At 40.1% G+C, this 24645-nt stretch overlaps 2 protein-coding genes across 2 annotated transcripts; both read right to left on the bottom strand.

Moving 5' to 3' along the window:
• Window positions 1–46: 46 nt before the first annotated feature.
• Window positions 47–6572, bottom strand: LOC118411654 (contactin-associated protein-like 5). Its single transcript, XM_035814131.1, has 7 exons — window positions 6465–6572; window positions 5105–5299; window positions 4333–4419; window positions 4021–4164; window positions 2963–3117; window positions 659–794; window positions 47–336 (listed from the first exon to the last, which is right to left on the bottom strand). The coding sequence occupies exons 1-7, from the start codon at window positions 6559–6561 to the stop codon at window positions 164–166; spliced, it is 987 nt and encodes a 328-aa protein (XP_035670024.1). The 5' UTR covers window positions 6562–6572; the 3' UTR covers window positions 47–163.
• Window positions 6573–7060: 488 nt separating this feature from the next.
• Window positions 7061–20654, bottom strand: LOC118411652 (tetratricopeptide repeat protein 38-like). The gene is made up of 11 exons (XM_035814130.1): window positions 20631–20654; window positions 18432–18513; window positions 17724–17889; window positions 16874–17047; window positions 16195–16270; window positions 15464–15583; window positions 15006–15171; window positions 9941–10106; window positions 9280–9433; window positions 8950–9026; window positions 7061–8050 (listed from the first exon to the last, which is right to left on the bottom strand). Exons 1-11 carry the CDS (start codon window positions 20652–20654, stop codon window positions 7966–7968), a joined length of 1290 nt encoding a protein of 429 aa, XP_035670023.1. The 3' UTR covers window positions 7061–7965.
• Between the last annotated feature and the right edge of the window lie 3991 nt (window positions 20655–24645).

Below are 24645 nucleotides of genomic sequence, written 5' to 3'. Positions count from 1 at the left end.
ATTGTGGATATCTTGTATATGCTATAGTATTTAAACAGCGAACACAACAGAATTAATTGTTATGGTACATAGAACGAATGTTGAATGTAACGAATTTAACTTCCGCACTGCACTGTTGCATGCTAAGAACACTGCTGTGCCGGACAGTTATTCCCAGCTAGACTCAGGGGTAGCAGATTAGTTTCCCCAGGGTGTAGTAACCTTCTTCACCACTTTGACCAGTGTCCCCAAACCTGAGCTGGGTGACTGGCAGGTCATCTTTGTGGAACAGGAACCCAGAATCCTCACGCCATGTGTAATCATTGGCATTACAGTTGCATCCATTTGAGCATGAGCCTGAATGACAAAGGAATAAGATCATAACAAGGTTTTGGCTGAACTCATGTGCAAATCATGGAAACGCGAAAATATCATGTCCTACAAAACGATAAATTTGTGATATGTTCAAGTAGGTGTATCATTTGTGACTTAGATACAATAGTTTATTTGCGATGTACGTGTTCTGGCTTCAATAGAGTAACTTGGTCGCATGATGCAGGTTCATGCATTGTAGCCTCCAAATACCTAATTATTATAAGTAGAATTGGGTTTAGAATGGTTACCATTTCGCTTTTAATTGCATATTCAATTTTCCATGGTTTTGCGTTATTATAATTACCTGTTTGACCACAGGCACACTGCCCACTCCCAGGACTGGCACCTCCCCAGTAGTCAGCCTGGCGTCCATCCCAAGTCACCCACCAGGAGGCTTGTGAGCCAGATGTGTAGAAGATCTCTGAATGATGGCATTCATACTGGATATGAATAATTGTGTTAGTGTAGTTGATAGCTTTTACTATAAATTTCACAGCATCATACCATTGATATCGTCAGACGTATGGTTAATTACAACGTCTTTCATGGCATCATATTCGTTGAAACTTGTTGAAGACTAAGACACTTTTGGCTAGTTACATTTACTCTCAAAGCAGAGGTTAGGCCCCGGCTGTTTTTTTTAATTGTTTTTAGTCGTTTTTATCGGGCTTTATATTTTGTATTTTATCTTGCTGTGTCAAAACCTAACTTGGTAAGTGGCGAGAAAAGCAAGGGTATACTGTGATCAGACGTGTACGACACGAAGGAGAGGTTGATTGCGCGATTCTTGAATTGACGTCTTGTCTGTTTTAATATCTTTAATCAGCAGTAAGTTGTCGTCAGATTCCCTTGCTGGCGTACTTCAAGAAAAATGACAAAATAGAAAACCCGATAAAAACGACTAAAAAGGATGTTTAAAAAACAGCCGGAGCCTAACCTCTGCTTGGCGAGTAAGTTACATTGGTCACATTGCATGTTAGTTTTGGGAAAAGAAAGGAACAATATAAAAGACCAAAAACAATTCAATTGCATGCCTTGAGCACATTTATTGGCACAAACTTTCCGCAAACAGTCCAACCCGGGCCCCGGATGGGAAATGTGACATACGCCTTAGGCTTAAGTCCCATTTTCAAACAGGGGGCAGCTTTCGGGAGAGAAAAGAATAATAATACTAGAAAGGCCGACATTTGCTTAGGAGCAAATACAGCATCTTGCAATCCATCTTCATCCTTGAAAAAAATCCCAAAATTCAATAATTTGAAGTAATGTTTGCTCAAAGGGAAAATGAAGTACTGTGGGCACTTGTCCTACACACCTTCATGCCGAATTTTAGGTCATTTGGTTTATATAAGGGCATAGGAGCCAAAAATATACATTTTTTTAGTTAAAAATGGCTAAAAATCCCAAAATAACTCATTTTATAAGTGCTCTATGAAGAAAGTGTTGATGGGGTCCTGTTGTCATATGTCCAATTTACCTTTGTACCAAATTTCAGGTCATTTGGTTTACATACAAGGGCATAGAAGCCAAAAATATACATTTTTAGTCAAGAATGACTAAAAACCCCAAAATAACTAATTTTATAAGTGATCTATGAAGAAAGTGTCAATGGGGTCCTGTGAGTATATGTTCAATGCACCTCTGTACCAAATTTCAGGTCATTTGGTTTCTATACAAGGGCATAGGAGCAAAAAATATACATTTTTAGTCAAAAATGGCCAAAAACCCTAAAATAACTCATTTTTGGAGTAAACAATGTATAAAGCATTGATGGGGTTCTGTGGTCATATGTCAAGCGCACCTATGTACCAAATTTCAGGTCAATTGGGTTTCATATAAGGGTATAGGAGCCAAAAATATACATTTTTTGTCAAAAATGGCCAAAAAAACCAAAATAACTCATTTTTGAAGTGATCTATGAAGAAAGTGTTGATGGAGCCCTATGCTCATATATTCAATGCACCTATATACCAAATGTCAGTTCATTTAGCCTTCATACAAGGGCATAGGAGCCAAAAAATACACATTTTTAGTCAAAAATGGCCAAAACCCCTAAAATAACTCATTTTTAAAGTAATCTAGGAAGAAAGTGTTGATGTTTTTCTGTGCTCATATGTCCAATGCACCTCTGTACCGAATTTCAGATTATTAGCTTGTAATACCAGGGCACAGGGGCCCAAAATATACATATTTTGTCTACAAATGACCAAAAACCCTAAATATCATAAATTTTAAGGCCTCTATCAAGAAAGTGAAAAAAACGTCTGAGGGTATTTGCTATTTCTACCACCTTGCCAAATTTCAGCTCATTTGGCCCAAAAATGAAAAAGTTGAATCCATTTGAAGATTTGACAGGAGAAGGAGGAGAAGAGACAAAGGAAAAGCAATATATTGCAATCCCATACTATGTATGGATTGCAATATAATAACAGACATAAAAATTCACAAAATGTCAAAATAAGATTCATGGGCATGATTTGTGTATATTTCAAGGTATACATTTTAATTTTTCATTTCTTACGTGGCATCTTAGCCGGGCCCCGATTTGGAAATGTAATTTAAGCCTTAACAGGGCTGAGCATCAGGCTGAAATGTAAACAGTACTTACCTTGATGTGCTGTTTGCACAAAGACGATTGGTCCACCACAGCTCTCACTTGGTCCATGCTATTCCAGTACGTCACATCCTTGGAGTAGCTACCTGGATCTTCAAAACCTTTCACACGTGTCCGTGCCTCACTGTTGTGGCCAATCAGGGTAATTACTGAAATTGTAACGAAACATCCAAACATCATCTGAACCTTATGTTAGATGTAATGCTTCTAGTTTGTTTTAACAGTTCAGAACATACTAAGAGTACTTATTTTTGTGCAGCAGTTTGTTATTCCAATTTGCAACTTACACATGGAAATACACATAACTCAGATTATTACATTCCACATGTACTTTACTATATACGGCCTCCTTCGGTCAATATTGACCATGGTAAAATCCTAATTGATATCAGCCCTACAGCGTCGACTGTGGCTAAACAGTCCTATACGAGAATGACAGTCTCTGCCACATAGGGCACATCTTCAAGCTGACTCAGGCCTGTTGCAGAGCTCTATGGTATTTCACTGTTCCCCAAACAACCAACTATCCATGTAACATACAAGGATTTATGATTATATACTTTTATCTACGGCATATATCTGCTCCTTTTGCAGTTACCAAATAGTATGTACTTTGTATGAAATAAGGTTTCAGGGTTGCCTAAATTGACATTTTGACTTTCCATTGTTTTCTTATTGATGAATTGAGAAAGAATGGAACTGTAGCGAATATTGATAGATGGGCATGAAATAATTCTAAATCTGATTTTCTTGCCATATGGATGACGTCATCAGGTTTTATTGCCCCTAATATTATTTTTTCTATGAGAAAATAGAGCACTTTGGTACATACCACTGCAATGAAACTATGTTTTTCATGTGCATAATCATAAAGGCTCCAAACAATGCGCCAATTTATGCCTGCTAATGATCTGTAGTTATTGGAAAATGATTGTTTTAATCTAATTAAAAATCATTTTCTAAAAGAATTAACGCGGATGTCATATAATGAACATGGCCTAATTGCTGACATTGCCTGACAAGCCGTATAACACTATTTTGCTTTTGCTTACTAGCATCTCCCTGAAAATCACACTGAACAACCATCGGCAGGACTCCATGTTCTGGTCCATCAGGATCGATGACGTAGAATGCCTGGTTGTTGATTCCGCTTCTTTCTGCTACTTCAGTGCAGCTGGACGGTATCGTACATGTGTCTGCGGAGGAAAATTTAAGAGTGATGAAGACAACTTTTCTATAATTGTAGATTTTGCAATACGAGAAGAAAAGAAAGGAGTCGCCAGGGTTAAAACGGATGAGGTCTTCAAAATGAATGCCTGACGGGGCTAGTGTGCTTTATAGTAGTGTACGGTACATACACTTACCGGCTCCTTCGCAAGTTTTATTTTCCAGAGCTGACAGCTTCTGTTCCAGCATCTCATACTTCTGTCGCAGTTCATCTATATCTGCGTCTATTAAGAAAAGGGAAGAGCACCTATCATCATGATATTAGATGGCGCATTCCGAGGATCCGTATACCTCATAGAAAACTTATTCAGTCTTAGAATACCAGACCTAAGTGCAAAAACACAGCAACATCTATCCACTATAATTTCGAGCAACTCATAGCTGCAGAAATTGATCAGCTTATAAGGTGCACTCTCACTGCACTTGCGTCACTGTGGGGTTCGTTCACTGTGTCACTGTTTTGTTATTTTCTCCGTTTTTTTTTTAAAATACACAAAACGTAAGAAAATTCATTCTTTATCTCTAAAATTCGTTGGGTATCTTTCAAACCCCACAGTTGCACAAGCAAGCTTGGCGCAACGCATGTTGCAACAAAAGCGCCCTCAAGCGATCTACAAACTGCCGGAAAGCTGAGACCGGGCACTCAGCTTGGCAAAAATGTTGTAATGCATTTACTGACTTACCGGTAGTTCAACAGGCTGATATCAATTAGGATTTTAACATGGTCAATATTGACCGAAGGAGGCCATATATGGGTAGATCAAAGTTTTATCGAGATACTTTTTTTGCATGATAAATACTACATGTATTTCAAAAACGCATTTTCACAACTCCCGTCGAAGTGAAAGCGAGCATGAACGACGCTGCTTTGGAAACTATCAGTAGCTTTGCAATAGAACTTCTACATACTCATGAACTGCTCGGCACTGTCCACTCGTGCGACAACACTGTCCAGCCAATTCTGCAGAGATGAGATGAGTCCGGCCTGCTGTGCTAGATCTCCGGCCTGCTGTGCTAGAAGTGCGGACTGGTTGGCATTGACCTCCTTTAGGCTGGCCACCTCATCATCACATTTGTAACAAAACTCCGTTTCTTCCAGGTAGTCTTGAATACAAGAAGAGTTCATCAAAATAATCAAGAAAGATCTCTTATGATAAAACATTTCAAGGAAACATTTATTACAAACCCAGGCATAAAGACTAATTTCAAGCTAAAGAGTTACCAAAGGACGTTAAAACAACATATACACAACATATGCTTGGAGGAAACCCAACCAGCGCTGATCCACAAAAGCCAACGACATGTTAATGACCTGTTCTAGAATTCCATGAAGATAGGGTTGATTTCTGAAATATAATATTACCCATAACAACAGGTAAAATACTCCGGTTGTCAGACTTTGTCGGAGGTAACGCTGATGCCAAAGTAGAGCATTCCTTAATTCAAGAAGGTCTTCCTACGTAGAAGTAATACGTAGTAGAAATTAGCAAAAATGCGGTAAATAATTGGTCAGGAGAGCCAGTCAGTGGGAAGGGTAACATTTCCCATCCGAACCTGCGAGGTACTTCAAACCCTATGGTGACCTTACTCTCCCTGGAAAATCATTCTCCCTATATTGCCATCGTACTTAATGTGGTAGAGACTAGATATCCCTTGCAGAGATGTAAAACAAATTGAAATGAATAAATATACACCTAATGCGGTGTATTCTTGATCAGTCAGTAGTCAGTATACTTTAACAGTGTAACATCGACTATCATAATTCCACCAGGTGCCATAATACCGCCACCTAAAAAAACGTTAGTATAGAGGTCTTTCCAAGATTGTATTGAACACCGAATGTTAAATATCCTAAATGTAATACAATTCAGATATTTAGGCGTTGAAGACAATTTTAAGAAGGCCTCTATAACAGCGTTTTTTGAGGTGGCGGTATTATGGCACCTGGTAGAATTATGCAAATGTATGTTACAAATAGCTATAAAAATCCAACCTATGGAAGGACACACACACTACTAGTATTATGTAGACGTAGAAAAAGTACATTTACAAAATAAACTACTAAATTAATGAACCTTACTCCTATTTTTGTAAAACATATCACGATAACCAAGGTCAACATCAAGCTAATATCATGCCAGGTTATTACTTTTAAGTTAAAACTGACGCAAAGCAAAGCATCAGACATTTAAAATAAACACCATATGTTAGCCACTTTTCAACACTATAAGTTGGCCTGACAAGTAGACAGTATAAAGTTGTGTTGTACCTGTGATGCTTGACACCAGGTGTTGTTGATCACCTAAAACAGGAAACTGTGCGGCTGTTATGCCGCTCAGGAACAGAACTAGCACTCCACGAAACATATTTCCTCTGAACCTGTTGTATTCTTGAACCGTACGAATATGTTTCTCAGCTTGATAACTATTGAATTTTGTATTATTGACTACGCATATCTGCGTATTGATACAGCTGAAACAAACAAAAGCGATCCCATCATACGAACGATCGCTGTTTTGTTAGCATCCGGAGTATTCGATGACTGGTATACCGGTAGACAAACTGACATTAGCAGATAAGATTATTAATTAATATTCAAATTAACACACCAGCTAGGAAGAGTTTCATAGCTTGCGTCACCACATACAGTTAACATAACAAAAGTTTGACGTTAGGTACTGTTAAGATATACTAGCTCTCGTGTGAGTTGAATAAAACTCCTGAAACACGTATTTTATTGTCGAATTGCAGTCGATGTCGCACCTGGTTTCTTGTTGTTACGGCTTCAGGAGTTTCTTCTATTTTGTCACCGGAAGGAAAACTATTTCCTCGTTTTGTACTTGAAATGAGATTCAAGACTAAGGATCATAGTTATGTTGTTATTTTTAATTATGAGATACAAGTTGGAAAAATATATTGGACAATAGACCTCGACATGTGGACATGCTATAGGTGTCATAGATGTCAAGGGGCGAATACATCAAATACTAGTCATGTGTGTCACTGGCTGAAAGGGATGGGAACCTGACGCTACCCAATCGCAGTGTATCAGGGTCATCCCCATGTCAGAGTTGATAATTTTCTGCGGTACAGTTTGCAATTGAATACATCGCGTTATTGATTGCAAAATATCAATAATGTGCTAACACCCGCATGCACTGCCCGAAACTTTGCCTACTTTATAACTAAATTTCATTTATGACTATTTCCCATTAGTTATTCAAAATTTCTACTCATTACAAGGTCGTGTACGTATGTTTGATTGAACATGATTTTTTGACTCTATAGTCGTCTTTACGTGCAGTGGTCATACAGTGTGCCATGTGAAATGACATTTGATACTGTTCGATGTACATTAAGAAGGAAATATTGCAACAAATCTGAACATTTTGAGTATTTCACGTCGTAGCTGGTACGTCCCTACATATGATAAACAATCACCTCATGGTCACGGTAGCCTAGCATACTTACTTCAAAGAAAATGACCAAATCCTCCGCAATCTAGATTAGAAAGCTAAAAGCTAGGAACAGCGACATTCTTTGTCAGTGTGACGATGATCCACAGCGTACACAAATACAACAACTACGGTAATCGCAAACTGTAACAAAATACCAGAGTTCCCAATTTCCAATGTTTTGGGAAATATGTTTTCATCTGATTAGAAACTAAGATTTATTGATGTGCTTCTTCGTACAATAAACAAGCCTGGCAGAAGTCTGTGCAATCACATTTTGAATACGCAAAGAGAGACTCCCTATCTAGGTTGTCCCTAGACAGTTAGAGATGCCGCTGCCATCAGCCTGTCAGTCATTGGTGAGTTCTCCTTCAGTGCCTTCCTCTCAGCCAATAGGGCCCTGGGGCACAGAAAGGTCTGTGTTATGGACGCTTCATATCTTAAGCTAAGAACACAACCCGCCGTACGTGCAAATACGTCACGCGGCTATCTACGTGCCAAAACGTGGGCAATCTTTTGCGATCCTTACGTGGTAAATTCCGCCTCCGTACGAACTCGCACGCTTGGAGCACGCAGACACGCCGTAGAACTTTTCGTGCAGGCAAAACTTAGTGTGCCATCGGGCTGCGGATTCGCCCCACGTACGTGCCAGTACGGGCGACACGCCTGCCCTGTACAGCCTGAACGTTTTCAGAAATACGTGGCGGACGTGGCCTCCCAAAAAAATCGTACGGACAAATTGCACGTACGGCGGGTACTTAACTTAAAGCTCTTATTCATCAGCGCTTATAGAATTTGATTAGATTCTAGCCTTACAATTCTTCCTTAATCTAATTTTCTTTCCCTTTCAAGAAATATGTACATCAATGTAAATTAAGGGACGTCGACGTTTTTGTGCAATATCGACACCAAAACATTTGGGAATGATCTGAATATACTGCCACCAGCTAACTAACGTTAAATACACCAGAAAGGATCAAACACTTAAGTTGCATGATTGGATAGGTGTTCGATGGATGTCTGGTAAAAGCCCAACCCAACTGCACTGAATAGTACACATACATGGGAAATATTGGAAAATAAGCGGTAATGATGTAAACCTGATCATGAAACCTGATAAATGATAACCTGCGTTTTGTTTTGTTTAATGATTTTTATTGACATGTTGTATGTGTGTATGTTGCAAACTGTATGTGTCCAAGTATTATGTGTATTACTCCTCGACGATTAGCTGTTGCATTGAATGTTAACAACTAAAGGAGTTAATGAACAATAAACAATAAACAATAATGAACAAACCTGGCTAACTGATGGTGCCGTGACTCAGACGATTTGATGGCGGCATGGATTAGGAAGAGGTGGAACAAATAATCCAGCTGAAAAATAGCAATCAAACATCTTTGCGATCAAGCACACGAGCATGGAATTCTCACCAACACAAATGCATTTTGTTAGTCATCCATCTAAACAAAGCAATTGGAGATAGAGGCAAACAACTAAATGACTGAACAACATCTAAGGGCTTGTGCAAAAATGGACCAAGAATCCATAAAATTCATAGCTTGATGGCTAATCTGTTGATCAGTTGTAACTGCACATTTGATTCCCAAAGATTGTATTTGTTCTCACCTGTGCTTTACTGCCCCCTATTGATCCCACCTGGTACCGCACGGGCGCCATGAGCTCCACAGCTCTGGCGTAGTCTCCCTCGTCATAAGCTACAAGAGCTTCGCAAACAGGAACTCCCACCTTCTTAGCAACAGCAGACTGGGTGCCCTCTTCACTGAAAAACAACAACACATATTACAAGAGGCCCAAACTAATGTAACTTCTTCCAGAGCTCAAGAACTATCTAGCACCTTATAAATCATCGCAATCCATTTAAAGGTTCTTCAAAAAAGTTTACTTAAAAACACAGAAACATCCACAAAACAAAACAAAAACTTCATATCTACAACAAATAGCTAGAAGGCCGAAATTTGCACGAAATAAGCATCCACCATACACCTACCCACCACATAAAAATCAACATCTCAGCAAGTCCAGGTGCAAAGATAAAAACACAATACGTGTTGCTGCAATACCAAGGTCAACCAACAGGAGGCCCAAAATCGACCTCTACTATCACCACATGTACACCCACACCTAACGAAAACCATTGCAAACCTTCCAGCGGTTCTTGATATATACCCCACATAACCTCCAGACTGAAAACAGTATGGCAACAATACCTCCATCTTCATGGAAGTAACAACAGAGATTTCCTCTCCACTCTATAGTCTGCATTTACCTGACAAAACTTCTGAGAGACTCCATCATCTTCTTGGTGGATTCCTGCTGCTTGGCCCCCAGGCAGCACAGAAGGAGGTGAACGTCTTTAATGACAGCGACTCGTTCTTCCAGGTCAGGCTGGCGCATTTTGTACGTGTCATTCCATCTATCGGCTACGTCCACTCCTGCACACAGGAAGGGATAGTCCGTGATCGTGAATAGGTTGGTAAATTACTGGTTAGCTAAAGCTAAGGGCACAACCCGCCACACGTGCAATTTGTCCGTACGTTTTTTTTGGAGGCCACGTCCGTCACGTATTGAAAACGTGGAGAACGACTGGCAAGAGCAGGGAGGGAGTACGGCAACAAGGCAACACAAAGTTTTGCCTGCACGTAAAGTTCTACTTCTACGGCGTGTCTGCGGGGAGGGTCTTTTTAGCGAATGCCCACAAACGCCCACTCTAGAGAAGTCCGCGCTGCACGAATCTCATTTTTTTTGCTTGGAATATGTCCACGTTGTGCTCCTATGTATTAATCCTGAGTTTCAAGTCAATCCATTGACCCGAAGTGACATAAATCAAAGTTTTCGATTCTCGATGGTCTTTTTAGCGAACGCCCAGCAAAATGTCTTTTTAGCGAATGCCCACTATATCCACAAAAATATCGGCCGTCGCGCAACGACACCTAAACCTACCGCCACAAACATGTTCAAGATGGTGTCCCATTGATGTGTACGGAGTTTCCGTGCTTTACAAGCATTTTAAGTCCCTGTTTTTGGTCAAAATGTACGGCGACGATACTACCATACTTTAACTATAGCAATTCAAAATGGCGGGCACTAGTCATGTGACCTCCTTGCGGGACTGTTCTATAAGTATCGCGGGAGGGACTGTTGTAGCATAGCTTCTCATACAACCATTTTAGAGTGAATTCTGAAGAAGATTTTCATTTCATAGTGCTATCATCTGACTGATATTTACAATGTGGTCATTTTTTCTGTGCTATTATTACCCAGGTTTGAGGAACTTAGTGCAAATATGGATATTGATTCACCTCAGTGCCCAATTAATGTACAAAAGGCTCAGACACATTAGTGTTATAAACCTGAATAGGGGCAGGTAACCAATACTAGAAAAACATAGCTATTTATTATTAACAATACTATTTACATTATAATAATAACTCTTCACCAAACTGGACTTTTCTTATCTTTATTTATCACAGAAACATTGTTACAATGACGATTTGATTAGATGAGTATCTGTTACAGTGTGTACAAACTTATTTCAAATACAAAAATGTATTTCGTTTCACTTCCTAAATATTTTTAAAGTATTGGAAGAAGTTGACACATAAACAATATTAATTGCATTATTTATGTGCAGTAAAATGTGACCACATGCTATCAATAGCCTAATAAAATGTTGGAACATGGCACAAGCGGGCTCCTCTTCTGAGTACAGAAAGGAAATGTTTTATAACATTTAGTTATGACGTAGAAAATTTCAATTGTAAAATGTACCTTTATTAACATTTACAAACAAATTGTTTTTTTCTCTTCTTAATAAATGACAACAATACAGGTAAGTAAGATGTGTTTCCTTTTATAACAGGCCAGGTAAGACGCCGTACAGGTAAGTAAGGTGTGTTTCCTTTTATAGCAGACCAGGTAAGACACCGTACAGGTGAGTAAGGTGTGTTTCCTTGACTACAGACTAGGTAAGACACCTTACAGGTGAGCAACGTGTATTTCCTTTCATTACAGACCAGGTAAGACATCGTACAGGTGAGTAACGTGTATTTCCTTTGATTACAGACCAGGTAAGACACCGTACAGGTGAGTAAGGTGTGTTTCCTTGACTACAGGCCAAGTAAGACACCATACAGGTAAGTAAGGTGTGTTTCCTTTGATAACAGACCAGGTAAGACACCGTACAGGTGAGTAACGTGTATTTCCTTTGATTACAGACCAGGTAAGACACCATACAGGTGAGTAACGTGTATTTCCTTTGTTCACAGACCAGGTAAGACACCGTACAGGTGAGTAACGTGTATTTCCTTTCATTACAGACCAGGTAAGACACCGCACAGGTGAGTAAGGTGTGTTTCCTTTGTCTATAGACCAGATAGGGTATTACACAGGTGAGTAAGGCGTCTTTCCTTTGCCTATATACCATATAGGCCATTATACAGGTGAATAAGGTGTCTTTCCTTTGCCTATAGACCAGATAGGGTATTATGCAGGTGAGTAAAGCAACTTTCCTTTGCCTGTAGACCAGATAGGGTATTATACAGGTAAGTAAGGTGTCTTTCCCTTGCCTATATACCAGATAGGCCATTAAACAGGTGAGTAAGGTGTCTTTCCTTTGCCTATAGACCCGATAGGCCATTATACAGGTAAGTAAGATGTCTTTACTTTGCCTATAGACCAGACAGGGTATTATACAGGTGAGTAAAGCAACTTTCCTTTGCCTATATACTACCATATAGGCCATTATACAGGTGAGTAAAGCGTCTTTCCTTTGCCTATAGACCAGATGAAATACACGTTACTCACCTGTATGGTGTCTAACCTGCTCTGTAATCAAAGGAAATACACGTTACTCACCTGTACGGTGTCTTACCTGGTCTGTGAACAAAGGAAATACACGTTACTCACCTGTACGGTGTCTTACCTGGTCTGTAATCAAAAGAAATACACGTTACTCACCTGTACGGTGTCTTACCTGGTCTGTTATAAAAGGAAACACACCTTACTTACCTGTATGGTGTCTTACCTGGCCTGTAGTCAAGGAAACACACCTTACTCACCTGTACGGTGTCTTACCTGGTCTGTAATCAAAGGAAATACACGTTACTCACCTGTACGGTGTCTTACCTAGTCTGTAGTCAAGGAAACATACCTTACTCACCTGTACGGTGTCTTACCTGGTCTGTAATGAAAGGAAATACACGTTGCTCACCTGTAAGGTGTCTTACCTACTCTGTAGTCAAGGAAACACACCTTACTCACCTGTACGGTGTCTTACCTGGTCTGCTATAAAAGGTAACACACCTTACTTACCTGTACGGCGTCTTACCTGGCCTGTTATAAAAGGAAACACACCTTACTTACCTGTATTGTTGTCATTTATTAAGAAGAGAAAAAAACAATTTGTTTGTAAATGTTAATAAAGGTACATTTTACAATTGAAATTTTCTACGTCATAACTAAATGTTATAAAACATTTCCTTTCTGTACTCAGAAGGGGAGCCCGCTTGTGCCATGTTCCAACATTTTATTAGGCTATTGATAGCATGTGGTCACATTTTACTGCACATAAATAATGCAATTAATATAAAAATAAAATAAAAATATTTAGGAAGTGAAACGAAATACATTTTTGTATTTGAAATAAGTTTGTACACACTGTAACAGATACTCATCTAATCAAATCGTCATTGTAACAATGTTTCTGTGATAAATAAAGATAAGAAAAGTCCAGTTTGGTGAAGAGTTATTATTATAATGTAAATAGTATTGTTAATAATAAATAGCTATGTTTTTCTAGTATTGGTTACCTGCCCCTATTCAGGTTTATAACACTAATGTGTCTGAGCCTTTTGTACATTAATTGGGCACTGAGGTGAATCAATATCCATATTTGCACTAAGTTCCTCAAACCTGGGTAATAATAGCACAGAAAAAATGACCACATTGTAAATATCAGTCAGATGATAGCACTATGAAATGAAAATCTTCTTCAGAATTCACTCTAAAATGGTTGTTTGAGAAGCTATGCTACAACAGTCCCTCCCGCGATACTTATAGAACAGTCCCGCAAGGAGGTCACATGACTAGTGCCCGCCATTTTGAATTGCTATAGTTAAAGTATGGTAGTATCGTCGCTGTACATTTTGACCAAAAACAGGGACTTAAAATGCTTGTAAAGCACGGAAACTCCGTACACATCAATGGGACACCATCTTGAACATGTTTGTGGCGGTAGGTTTAGGTGTCGTTGCGCGACGGCCGATATTTTTGTGGATATAGTGGGCATTCGCTAAAAAGACATTTTGCTGGGCGTTCGCTAAAAAGACCATCGAGAATCGAAAACTTTGATTTATGTCACTTCGGGTCAATGGATTGACTTGAAACTCAGGATTAATACATGGGAGCACAACGTGGACATATTCCAAGCAAAAAAAATGAGATTCGTGCAGCGCGGACTTCTCTAGAGTGGGCGTTTGTGGGCATTCGCTAAAAAGACCATGCGGTGTCTGCGTGCTCCAAAATCCCTATGAGTTCGTAAGGAGGCGGTATACTTACCACGGATCCCAAAAGATTGCCCACGTTTTGGCACGTACGGCGGGTTGTGCCCTTAGCTTTAGCTATATTTACACCACAAAAGAGCTAATACCTAGCCGGCTTTGTTGACAAACATAAAGCGAGAAATATGATTCGTAGCTAGGGGACAATCACAGCTCCAAGACTCGACTGGTTCGGACTTTATTCGTCTTTCTCCAGAAATTCTTGTATATTAAAGCGAGAAATATTTCTGACCACAGAGATCACATAGCCGGCTTTGTGAGCAAAGGAAAATGATTCTGACTTCAGAAATCACCTCCAAAACAAATATTGGACGACTCCAGTTTCTACACGTGTTTTTTTAACAAAAGTTTATTCCTGTGAAAAAAAGGAAATTCATACGGACAAATTTTGAACACTCATTGTCGAAGAATCACGTTCCTGTCAAAGTTTGTAAAACTTTTACAGAGATAGATCCGTAGCTTTTTCGGTTAGTTAACAGTCCTGCCGGGCTGACTAATGAGTAACTTTTGTACTCAAGATTCATAATAACCCTGTCACATTATCCACGATCTTTGGGCGTATCGATGGAAGATCGGTCATATTTAAGATCGACAGAGAGTTGCGCGTATTTTTCACCTGAAAACCGTCCCTGTCACATATAAGCCATACTTTGTACCTTGTACAATTGTTGTGCAATAAAGTTATCATTAAAAGTGAGGCTCGGGAGATTGCTGCAGAATCGTCGTCCGATCGATTTTCGCTAAATGTGACAGGGGTATGAGCAATTTTCACACCTTCCATGTTGAGTCTGAAAAGAAGAGAACTGGTGTCCGTGATGAAGGCATCTTTCCTGCCCCTGTACTGACTGTCAAATATTTCCAGAGCCGCAGAATAGTCCCCCTTCTCCATGTGGTACAGTGCCCAGTGCCAGTAGCAATGACCCGCAAACAAGTTGCAGCTCTGAATCATATAAAAAAGAGTTTTTTTTGTTAAGCTAACTCCCACATCTACCGAAGTATTCAGTATATGAACATATAAAGATTCTCTTAACATACATTGTCTTAAAATGTTAATCATAATGGCAACATGGAAAGTTGCACAAGTTTATTTCTACAATCAAAGTTACTATAGATATAATGGATTTATATGAAACGGGCTTATTTCTTCAGTTTGGGTGCGCATTTATGAGAGTAATTTTTAAGCGTGCAAACCTATTATAATCTTTTACCCTTCTATCGTGTCTTATACTTACACTCCAATCTTGTAAGGTGTTTGATAAGAAGCTGATGCCTTCCTCCTGTTTTCCCTCCATCTCCAGAACATGGCACACGGCATGGGTCGCCCAAATGTCCCTCGGATTCAGCTCAAGAGCCTTTCAAAAACATCATAGTTTAATTCTGTGTGCTTCTTTGACAGAGATAATTGTATCTTTGCTTTTAAGTCCTGTCAATACTGAAAGCCAAGTTGTATCTGTGATACATTTCTGCACTTCATAACGACTTAGATCTGGACACAGTTTTTACCGATATCTGTGGAGATGTCGGGAGGGATCTAGAACGTAGGGGGTGGGACACCCGTGGCGCTTGCAGTCATAAACACATCGCGCGATTTTCAAAATGGCGTTATATGCTAATGAGCCCTTCCGAAGCTGGGACGCATCTACACGCGCGCGGAAGTTGTCGGGGACCCCTGCTAAGCTATCGGTAAGATATCGGGCGAAATTTTACCGATATCTTGACGGCGATATTGCAGTTCCATCTAGACGCCGAAAAAAAGCTGTCGGCGAGAGGTTGTCGGCTCGAAGATATCGGGGAAAACTGTGTCTAGATCGTGCCTTAGTTTTCAAGTATCGTACATTGCCGTCTAAATCGAGAATCGACGGAAGCGTTTTATTGCTATAGCGCGTTTTGTGTCTATACCCATATACAATATACTATAATGGAAGGCAATAATCTTGGATATTTCAAAATCAGGAAATCTCACCTTTCTTGCCGATTTTTCAGCTTGATTGAAGAAGTTGGTTTCCACCAGCCCAAAAGCATGCATTCCGTGCAAGTACCTATTGTAGTGCGAACAAACAGAATGTAATGTGTCTTAGACGCTCATGACGGTATGGCGGCCATGAAAAGCTGTTTTCTAGTACCATACCCTTCCACTGTATTGGAGAACCTTAATAAAAAAACGTTGTCGTCTGTCCAAAATAAATAGATAAAAGCAAAGGTTAGGCTTCTGAAGATTTGATGTTGAGCAACTGTCGTGATACCTTATGTACGACACACTGGCCAATCATGTATAAAGCTAGGTACAATCCGCCGTACGCGTGCAAATACGTGCTGTCTACGTGGCAAAACATGGGAAATCTTGTGAGATCCGTAAGTGGTAAGTACCGCCTCCGTATGAAATCGTAGGGAGTCCGACGGATTTTAGAGCACGCAGCTGCAGACACGCCGTAGAACTTTACGTGCAGGCAAAACTTTGTGTTGTCGTGTCGCAAGTTTTCAGACGTTCTCAGAAATACGTGGCGGACGTGGCCTCCCAAAAAAAAACGTACGGACAAATTGCACGTACGGCGGGTTGTGTCCTTAGCTGAAGGCAACTTTTCTCTAGAAATAATAAGATCTGCCATGTACGTCCACCAAACAAGATCTACACATATACTCACCCATACAGAGGCATGCTCGGCTTCCATGCCGGGAGCACCCTAGCAGCCGAGTCCCTCAGCTGTACGGAGTACCCAAGATTGCAGTAGGACATATGGGCTAACTTCAGAGCAAGGATGTCTGTAGGATGTTCCACCAGAATGTTCTCCCAGACATTACACGCACCAGGTGTGTCTCTAATATAATGACAATGACAATGAAGTTTATTGCATATTCATGCCCCATAGGGGCTAAATGCAGTCAGTTTGGTACAAAGGGAGTAAACGGAATCATATACTACAGTTTACATGCTTCTTCTCTCTTCTTAAAGCATGTGTATACGAACTTACATGAGTTTCTCCAGTATATCGTATACGTAGAACACAAGTATTAGATTCTTAAGTAGTGTGAGAGTATAGGTGCGTTGAAAATCAATCACAAAGAAACTTTTAGAATATCCTCCATTTCTGATGGGGCTATAGCTAAAGCTAAGAGCAAAAGCCGCCTTACGTGCAATTTGTCCGTACGTTTTTTGGGAGGCCACGTCTGCCACTTATTTGTGAAAAAGTTCAGGCTGTACAGGGCAGGCGCGTCGCTCCTACTGGCACGTACAGGGGATCCGCAACCCGATGGCACACAAAGTTTTGTCTACACGTAAAGTTCAACGGCGTGTCTGCGTGCTCCAAAATCCGTCGGATTCTCCACGAGTTCGTACGGAGGCGGTACTTACGACTTACGGATCCCAAATGATTGCCCACGTTTTGTCACGTAGACAGCGCGTATTTGCACGTACGGCGGGTTTTGCCCTTAGCTTATGGATCTATCATGAACTTTTGACAAGTCCTTTGATAAGGACAACGAATGTACCTATACCTTTCAGCCAGGAGACGTATGGCCTCCACGTGTTGCTTTTCCCGGGAGGTATAGTTGCCCCCCTGTCCTGATCTCACCAAGTCCTCTACATATTTCCTCAGATTCTCGTCCCTTCTGATAGACTTTCTGCCAAGTTGGAACCAACTGCTGACCACCTTCCCCATGACTTCATGGAATTGTTGAAACACAGAAGATAGCGATAAGCAATATGATGAAGGTGATCTCATTTTTGCTTCTTCATCATCGTGGTTGCATTTTGCAAAAAAAAAATGTAAGCCGGTAAAACAATTTTTCTGACAGAATGCACATTCATTTCACAGAATAATTGGGAAAATTTGGAAGACTATGCTGAACAGAATCAGATTATTGAGCGATGAAATGAGAGGTGCAATGGCCAAGTGGGTAGAGTATTTGCCTTGCATTCGGTAGGTCGTGAGTTGGATCCCCGGCCGAGTCATACCAAAGACTTTTAAAATGGTACATGCTGCTTTCTCTGCTTAGCACTCATCATTTGGGAAAGAGTACGGGGGTTAAACACACATCACTACCAGCGGACTAGCCCCCTGCTGTAGTAACTTCCACAAATGTGTGGCCCAAGGGCTACAGAAATAGAGATGGGCACCACCCCTACGCATCTGTACAGATGTACGGGCAACTTTAACTTTTAAATGAGAGGTGGAAGACTGAGAAAAAAACATGAGTGTGTACCAAAGTCTGGGTCTTCTTGGTTCATCTTCTCCATTGCCCCCTTTAGGCCCCCGACACTGTCATCATCGTACCATCCAATGTACTAAGGCAATAAAGAAGATATTCTGTCATTTATGTCACTGATTAGAAGTTACCAAGTTATAATTAGTTATTAATATTAGGGCACATCTATCCTCATTTCTTATCAAAGTTAGTGACTTGAATGTTTATCTACTAAACAACTAGTAAAACATGTAACGTGAAATAGCATCATTATAAGATCACTGCGGTCTCTGGATCTTAGAATATGGCAAAAACATTAGCACCTGAGTGTTTTTGTCAATAATCCAAGTTATGTCAACAGGCTATAACCCGTACCGTGGGTCCAGCACTACTATATTAGGGGACTAACAAGCACAGGTCCAACATGTAGCTGGCTGTCCGCTTCCTTTTTTTTTACCTGCATGAAAAAATGCAGGCACTGTTTTTGGTACGAATCACGTTTTGGAGTATATCGCGAGATCCTCTGAATGGATTGGGAAACTATTTGGCAGGTTGGTAGGTGGGGTGATTTGGACCGTGAAGGTTGATATTAAACACCTGGTGATTGACCTTGGTACTGCAGTAAGAGGAAGTTTAAATATCTTTGGCGTTGAATGTCCTGTGGGTGTGTCGTGTGATGTTTTTGTGGCAAATAGCTACTGCCATAAAGGTTAAGTGGTGTACATTTGGGCCATATAGCTGCTTGTTGTCGCGTTTTAGGGTCGATTACTTGTGTGATTATTCGTTTGTGTTTCCGGACCGATACCTTTGGAACCTCTGGATGGATTGCGATCACGTTTGCTATGGGGGTAGATTTTGTGAGCCATTGTGCTTTAGCGTGCATTAGAAGTTTGTTGCAGTTTTGTGGTTGTTTCAAAAAAATATTTACACCCCTTTTCTTGATATGGAGTGATCTGGTCTTCCCTCTTTCACCTCCTTGGGGACAGCTCTGTTTTGATGTTTTCAGTAGCATGGGAGTGAGTGGAAGGAGCTATATCTCCAGAAGAGAACGCGTGATTGCGATGATATTTTATAAATGGGTTGGGGGTGGTTGCCTAATGCTCATGATAGATTTTGGGCCTCCTTGTGCTTGAACTTGACACTGCAGGTAGCCTTTTGTATGTTGAAGGCGCGTTCCTGGCGCTATATCTCCAGAACGAAACGTGCGATCGCGATGATATTTGGTCGGTGATTGGTGGTGGTTGCCTGACGCTTTTGCCGATATTTGATTTTGGGCATACCTTTCAATGTAAGTTGGGGGTGGTATTTGTTTGGGCCCCTTGCAGCATGCCCTGGAGCTGCAAGGCCAGTTTGGTCACAATGTTCCCCACCTACATCTGACTGGTTTACTTCTCAAGCCACTGGTTTGCTTCTATTCAGGGTTCTGTCGCCGTTTCTTCATGGCTAGATAAATGCCCGGTTACATTATCATCTGTAGCAGAGCATTCCATAAGTAGGAGTGGGCTATGCCAAGACGGGTGTGTCTGAATGTGTTTCTGGACATTTGTGGTCAGTGAAACTTCACAAGCTTTGTAATGATTGTGATTATACTATATTTATAGAGTACTAGTATGTGGATAGGTTTTTGGAAGATGAAGGTCAAAGTCTTGGCCCCCAACGGCCCACGGAGGTTGCTCTGGAATTTCGTACCTTAACTTTAATCTATAATTCAAATGTTTTCCATAGTGGGACTTTTAAATATATGTAACATTACTTTATGGGATTTGGAATATTTACAGGTCCCAACTATGCAAATTAGGGTTTGCACTGTGACAGTTAATGTGAACATGCCATAATTCCTTGGTAAATGATACTTTTTCATATGTGTGACATGTATATGTGTAACTTACTAAGTTAAGGTGTACATTACCATGTATAGATTAAGATGTAAATCATAAATGTGCTAGCCCTTTGTATAATGCATATTGAATATTATATCAACTGAAAGTCTGCCAAAGGATGGACTTTCACATGTCCAATGTATTCTATTTTGGTAGACAAGACCATAATTTGGAATAGACTTATGCTTATTACAGCCATATTTGCATACTCAACTAGACACGATAAAACAAGAAATGTACAAAAACTGAATATTTCATGCAGGTTTGAGGTCTCCGATCTCTTGTTGTTAGGATCCTAGGAGCACCAAGTTGTACCTTAGGTCTGTAGCTTCAGTACCTGTGTAACAACAGCATCGTACATCTTACAGGCTTCGTTGCTCGTTGTCGAAAGCGGTAGTCCAATCTTGGGCCACTCCTGAAAAATGCAACCAAATATTACTAATTCTGTTTTTCAAGATGGCAGCGAAGCAAAAGATAGCTGAATTTCCAACATCTCGGGAGTATATATCTAAAACGGCGCTAAGTGTATATAGGGTCTCAATGCAACAATAACAATAATAATAATATTTATTGCAAATTCATGCCCGAGGGCTAATTGTTGCATACAAAGTAAAGCGGTAGTGGTATACATAATCATAATTAACAAAGAAGGAAAATTATAATCATAGATAAGTAAAAAGGGAATAACGTCTAATCTAAATCTATTTCTACTTAAGCTGTTTGATGGGTTTGACTTCTTTTCCGTATGCAGTAGGAGATGAATTGTATATATATATATATAAAGGGGTTGGACGACTTAAGCAAGAAGATTGATTTTTGTTGGTCGTTAAGGTGATAAAAGCTTGGTAAAGTTTTGCAGATTTTATGGAAAAGTTTGTTTCTTTCGGAACTGTAATGTGAACATTGACAAATGAAATGTAGTTCATCTTTCACTGTTTTCCCTGAACAGTATTTACATGTTCTCTCGTCAACGGACAGTTTTTTTGTACCTGCCCCTCTCTATTTCTAGGGAATGAGCACTTATCCTCATTCTACATAAAGCGGATCTTAGCTCAAAATCTGTGTGGTATAGGTAACTCTCCATACTGTACTCAGATAATACACAGTCATGTAATATGTAAACTTCTTATTACCTGACAATCTCTCCAGTGGCTGTGCATGATGCTGTACAGATCAGTCAGAAGGCCCTGTGGAGATATATCATATTGTCATCGATTACACACATTTAAGTAACTTTTCTTCTGTAAATAAATAATAATCTTCTTCATTGATAAGTAATCCACGTTCAAAAATATAATTGCTTTGATTTACTTTATATACAAATTGTGAAAGTCCTGTTTTGATACACAAAGTATAGCGCATAAAACATTTGATACCCATCGTGCTATTCTGTACTGTGCTCACTAGCTAAGGGGTGGGTTTTTCTTATTGGACCGGTCCAGAAAAACTGTACCTATTGGAAAATGAACAGATTATATGATCACAGATCAGGCATTCACACTTTTCGGGGATTTAACCGGTAGAGGAAATTGACAAGAGCGAAGTAGAGTCAAGTCTATAGTCACTTCTACCACGTTTTAAAGTCAATCGTACAGAGGCAGATAGCTTAAAGTTTGTAGCATTCAAAACGCCAGTGGGAGCCGAATACTCCACAAAACAGATTTCTTTGTAGCGAAATGGACCATTCTTTTTAGCATCGTCCATTCACAAGTTTTCACAGACAATCAGGTCCAGGTTCAGGTCCTGACCTGGACCTGATCCTCTGAACCTGAACCGGACCTGAATTTTCTGTACCGGTACCCACCCTTAGTGCTCACTGCATTGTACTGTGCATTACTGTGTTGTATTGCGTAAATAGTCAAAGGTTGTGTGTTGATGGGAGGGGGTGTGCGAGTATTGATCTTACTTGTGTGGAAATGAATAAACCGCTGGATATTTATAACATGAGTACGGGACTGGTGACGGCGAAGGCACTACTTGACCCAGTGTACCTAAACTACACATTAGTTTAAAGAGCTTATTTAGGACACATCCAAATTTGTTCTGGAAACAACAAGCCCCCTTGTATAAGCCAACAATACGATGTACGACGTTTTCAGTTGTGGACTTTGATCAAGCACCAAACTTCCGTGAAGGTCACCAAAGTGACTTTGATATATTTTGTCCATACAGTCTCGCTGTATTTCACGTATTCTTGTTGAACTATGTAGTTTAAAACGAAACGCTTGGTTGGTCTCTAGTGCAAGAAGCTGGCGAGGAGAAATGCAACGTACAGTTGATGTACACATTTCTTTAAGTAACTAGAGTGTTACACAGCTACAGCCAAAGACGGCACATCTTACATCGTTCCATTAATGACAACAACAAAGGCATGTTTCATTCACCTTCAAGGCTCAAGTTAATCTTGTACAGAGGACGGCTGCTCACATAGAAACACCCCACTTCACCGACAGGCTTCCGCAAGTACCCACACCACAAGGACGAGCAGATGATCGGACGGCCTCATTTACATACACTACCGACTAGCCCCGCCCCCCTGGTCAACATGCAGCCTGCAAGCGGGACCGGTATATAACGTTACACCTGTCCACATGGAATTGCAAATATTTGTAATCTTAGGGATCAGCTTTTTGTCAAGATCATTAAGGATAACGTGGTCCCAAAATCTGCCTACCATATTTCTATTTCGCATAGTTTGTAGTTGACGATAGAAAAGTCACTGTTACAGGTAAATATCTATTTCGTAAAGTTTGTAGTTGACGATAGAAAAGTCACTGTTACAGGTTACCATTTTCGAACTCGACCTTCCTTTTCTCAACCGCTACTCAAATATCATGAAAATCCATACTCAGCTTCTCGAATTATATGCTGTTGACCTTCATATAGAGACACAACAGCATGCCATAACCGAAAATATTACCTTCTTGGCAAAGCGACAAAACATGTCGCATGTGACCACAGAATGGCATCTGACCACAATCAATGCAGTTCTGGTTACCATTGCTAGGCTACGCTTTTGATCCACGATCATGAAGTTGCAAGACAAGAAGAACTTTTACTTCTAATAAAAAGGAACCGATTATCCATTACTAGACGAATTGTACAGATGCAACCATACACACTCACGCACACACACATACATATAATTCTTATCTTGGTGATAAAGTTATCCACACAAAAAATTATCGTTAATGGTGAAATATACGTATATGAGACATACTAATAAACAAGTTGTTGCTGTATGTGAAGCGACCAAGCGACTAAGTTCAAACTGTTGCAGTTCTGCTAAATGTCGCTAGGTACGTTTTCGATCCATGACGGCGACGCTTATTCGAAAGTGGACAATTGCAGTTTAAACCACATCAAGTAAATCTTATGGATGCCATCATCACAATCATTGATTTTCGCCTGATTTTGAAAAAAAAAGAAGAATTTTTCCCTCCAGAGATGGTGAACATGACAAGAGAGCACCAACATGGAGAATTATATCAGATAGTTGCTTTGATTGTACTTGTAGAAGTGACACTAGTGAGGAACATGTAGCCATGAAAGGAGTTGACACTTGTAGAAGTAAAACTAGTTCGACAGTAACAGTGGCATCAATGTGGTCGCCATGCCTGTAGTTGTCAACCCGGTAAGTGATACCAGTCTGTCACACTACTGTCACCTTATGCACCTCTTGAATACAGGAAGAAAATACTTGTTGGCTGTGACACCGTGTTTTGTCGCTCCTTTTTTGTTGTTTATAAATCATTGCTAGTCGACGCTTTTGATCCATAAACATAAAAGTGCTATCATAATGGCAAAAGGCCCTCCATGTATGATTTCAGTTGATCAGTGCATGTTTCTTACTTTCCAAACACGGATCAAGCATCCAGCAGTGGACCAGCAAACACAAACAATTGCAAACACACAGATTAAACATACGATCTGACCTTTATGCTAAACTTGCCAATGTAGATATAACTATTTCTTTCTTAAAATGATTATTTTTAGATTTTCACACACAGGTAATGTGGCACCACACTCATGCTACTAACTTATTGCCTTTGCCAAGAAGGTTATATTTTGGGTAGCGTTTGTGTGTGTTTGGCAAATTGTAAAACCTTTATAAATTCCGCTGTATTCTTGTGCTTCTTGATAATGGATCGTTTGAATTCCGATCGTATGCGTTCCGTAAACCTCGCATGATTCCCATAAAATTCGCATGTTTCTTAAAGGTGGGTTTACACCTGCGTATATTTTCATGCCGCATGAGTTCCGTTTTGACATTTTTCGACATTTTGACTGATTTCTTCAATACGCGGCCGCACGCACAAGTCGCACCTCTATCGCATCTGAATCGTCTTTAT

The sequence above is a fragment of the Branchiostoma floridae genome, chromosome 3, assembly GCF_000003815.2.
Source record: "Branchiostoma floridae strain S238N-H82 chromosome 3, Bfl_VNyyK, whole genome shotgun sequence".
Classification (NCBI taxonomy): domain Eukaryota; kingdom Metazoa; phylum Chordata; class Leptocardii; order Amphioxiformes; family Branchiostomatidae; genus Branchiostoma; species Branchiostoma floridae.
Note: the sequence above shows the minus strand (reverse complement) of the source record. Positions and strands in the feature narration are given on the sequence as shown.

Excerpts from the sequence above, each read along its gene's own strand:
- LOC118411654 (XM_035814131.1), bottom strand. The coding sequence starts at position 6,561 with ATGTTTCGTGGAGTGCTAGTTCTGTTCCTGAGCGGCATAACAGCCGCA. Across the intron at positions 5,300-6,464 it reads CCTGGTGTCAAGCATCACAG|ACTACCTGGAAGAAACGGAG; the intron begins GTACAACACAAC and ends CTTGTATTCAAG. Across the intron at positions 3,118-4,020 it reads TGATTTTCAGGGAGATGCTA|TAATTACCCTGATTGGCCAC; the intron begins GTAAGCAAAAGC and ends TTACAATTTCAG.
- LOC118411652 (XM_035814130.1), bottom strand. The coding sequence starts at position 20,654 with ATGTACGATGCTGTTGTTACACAG. Across the intron at positions 17,890-18,431 it reads CCAAGAAGACCCAGACTTTG|TCATGGGGAAGGTGGTCAGC; the intron begins GTACACACTCAT and ends AATTCCATGAAG. Across the intron at positions 15,584-16,194 it reads CTGAAAAATCGGCAAGAAAG|GCTCTTGAGCTGAATCCGAG; the intron begins GTGAGATTTCCT and ends TGTTTTTGAAAG.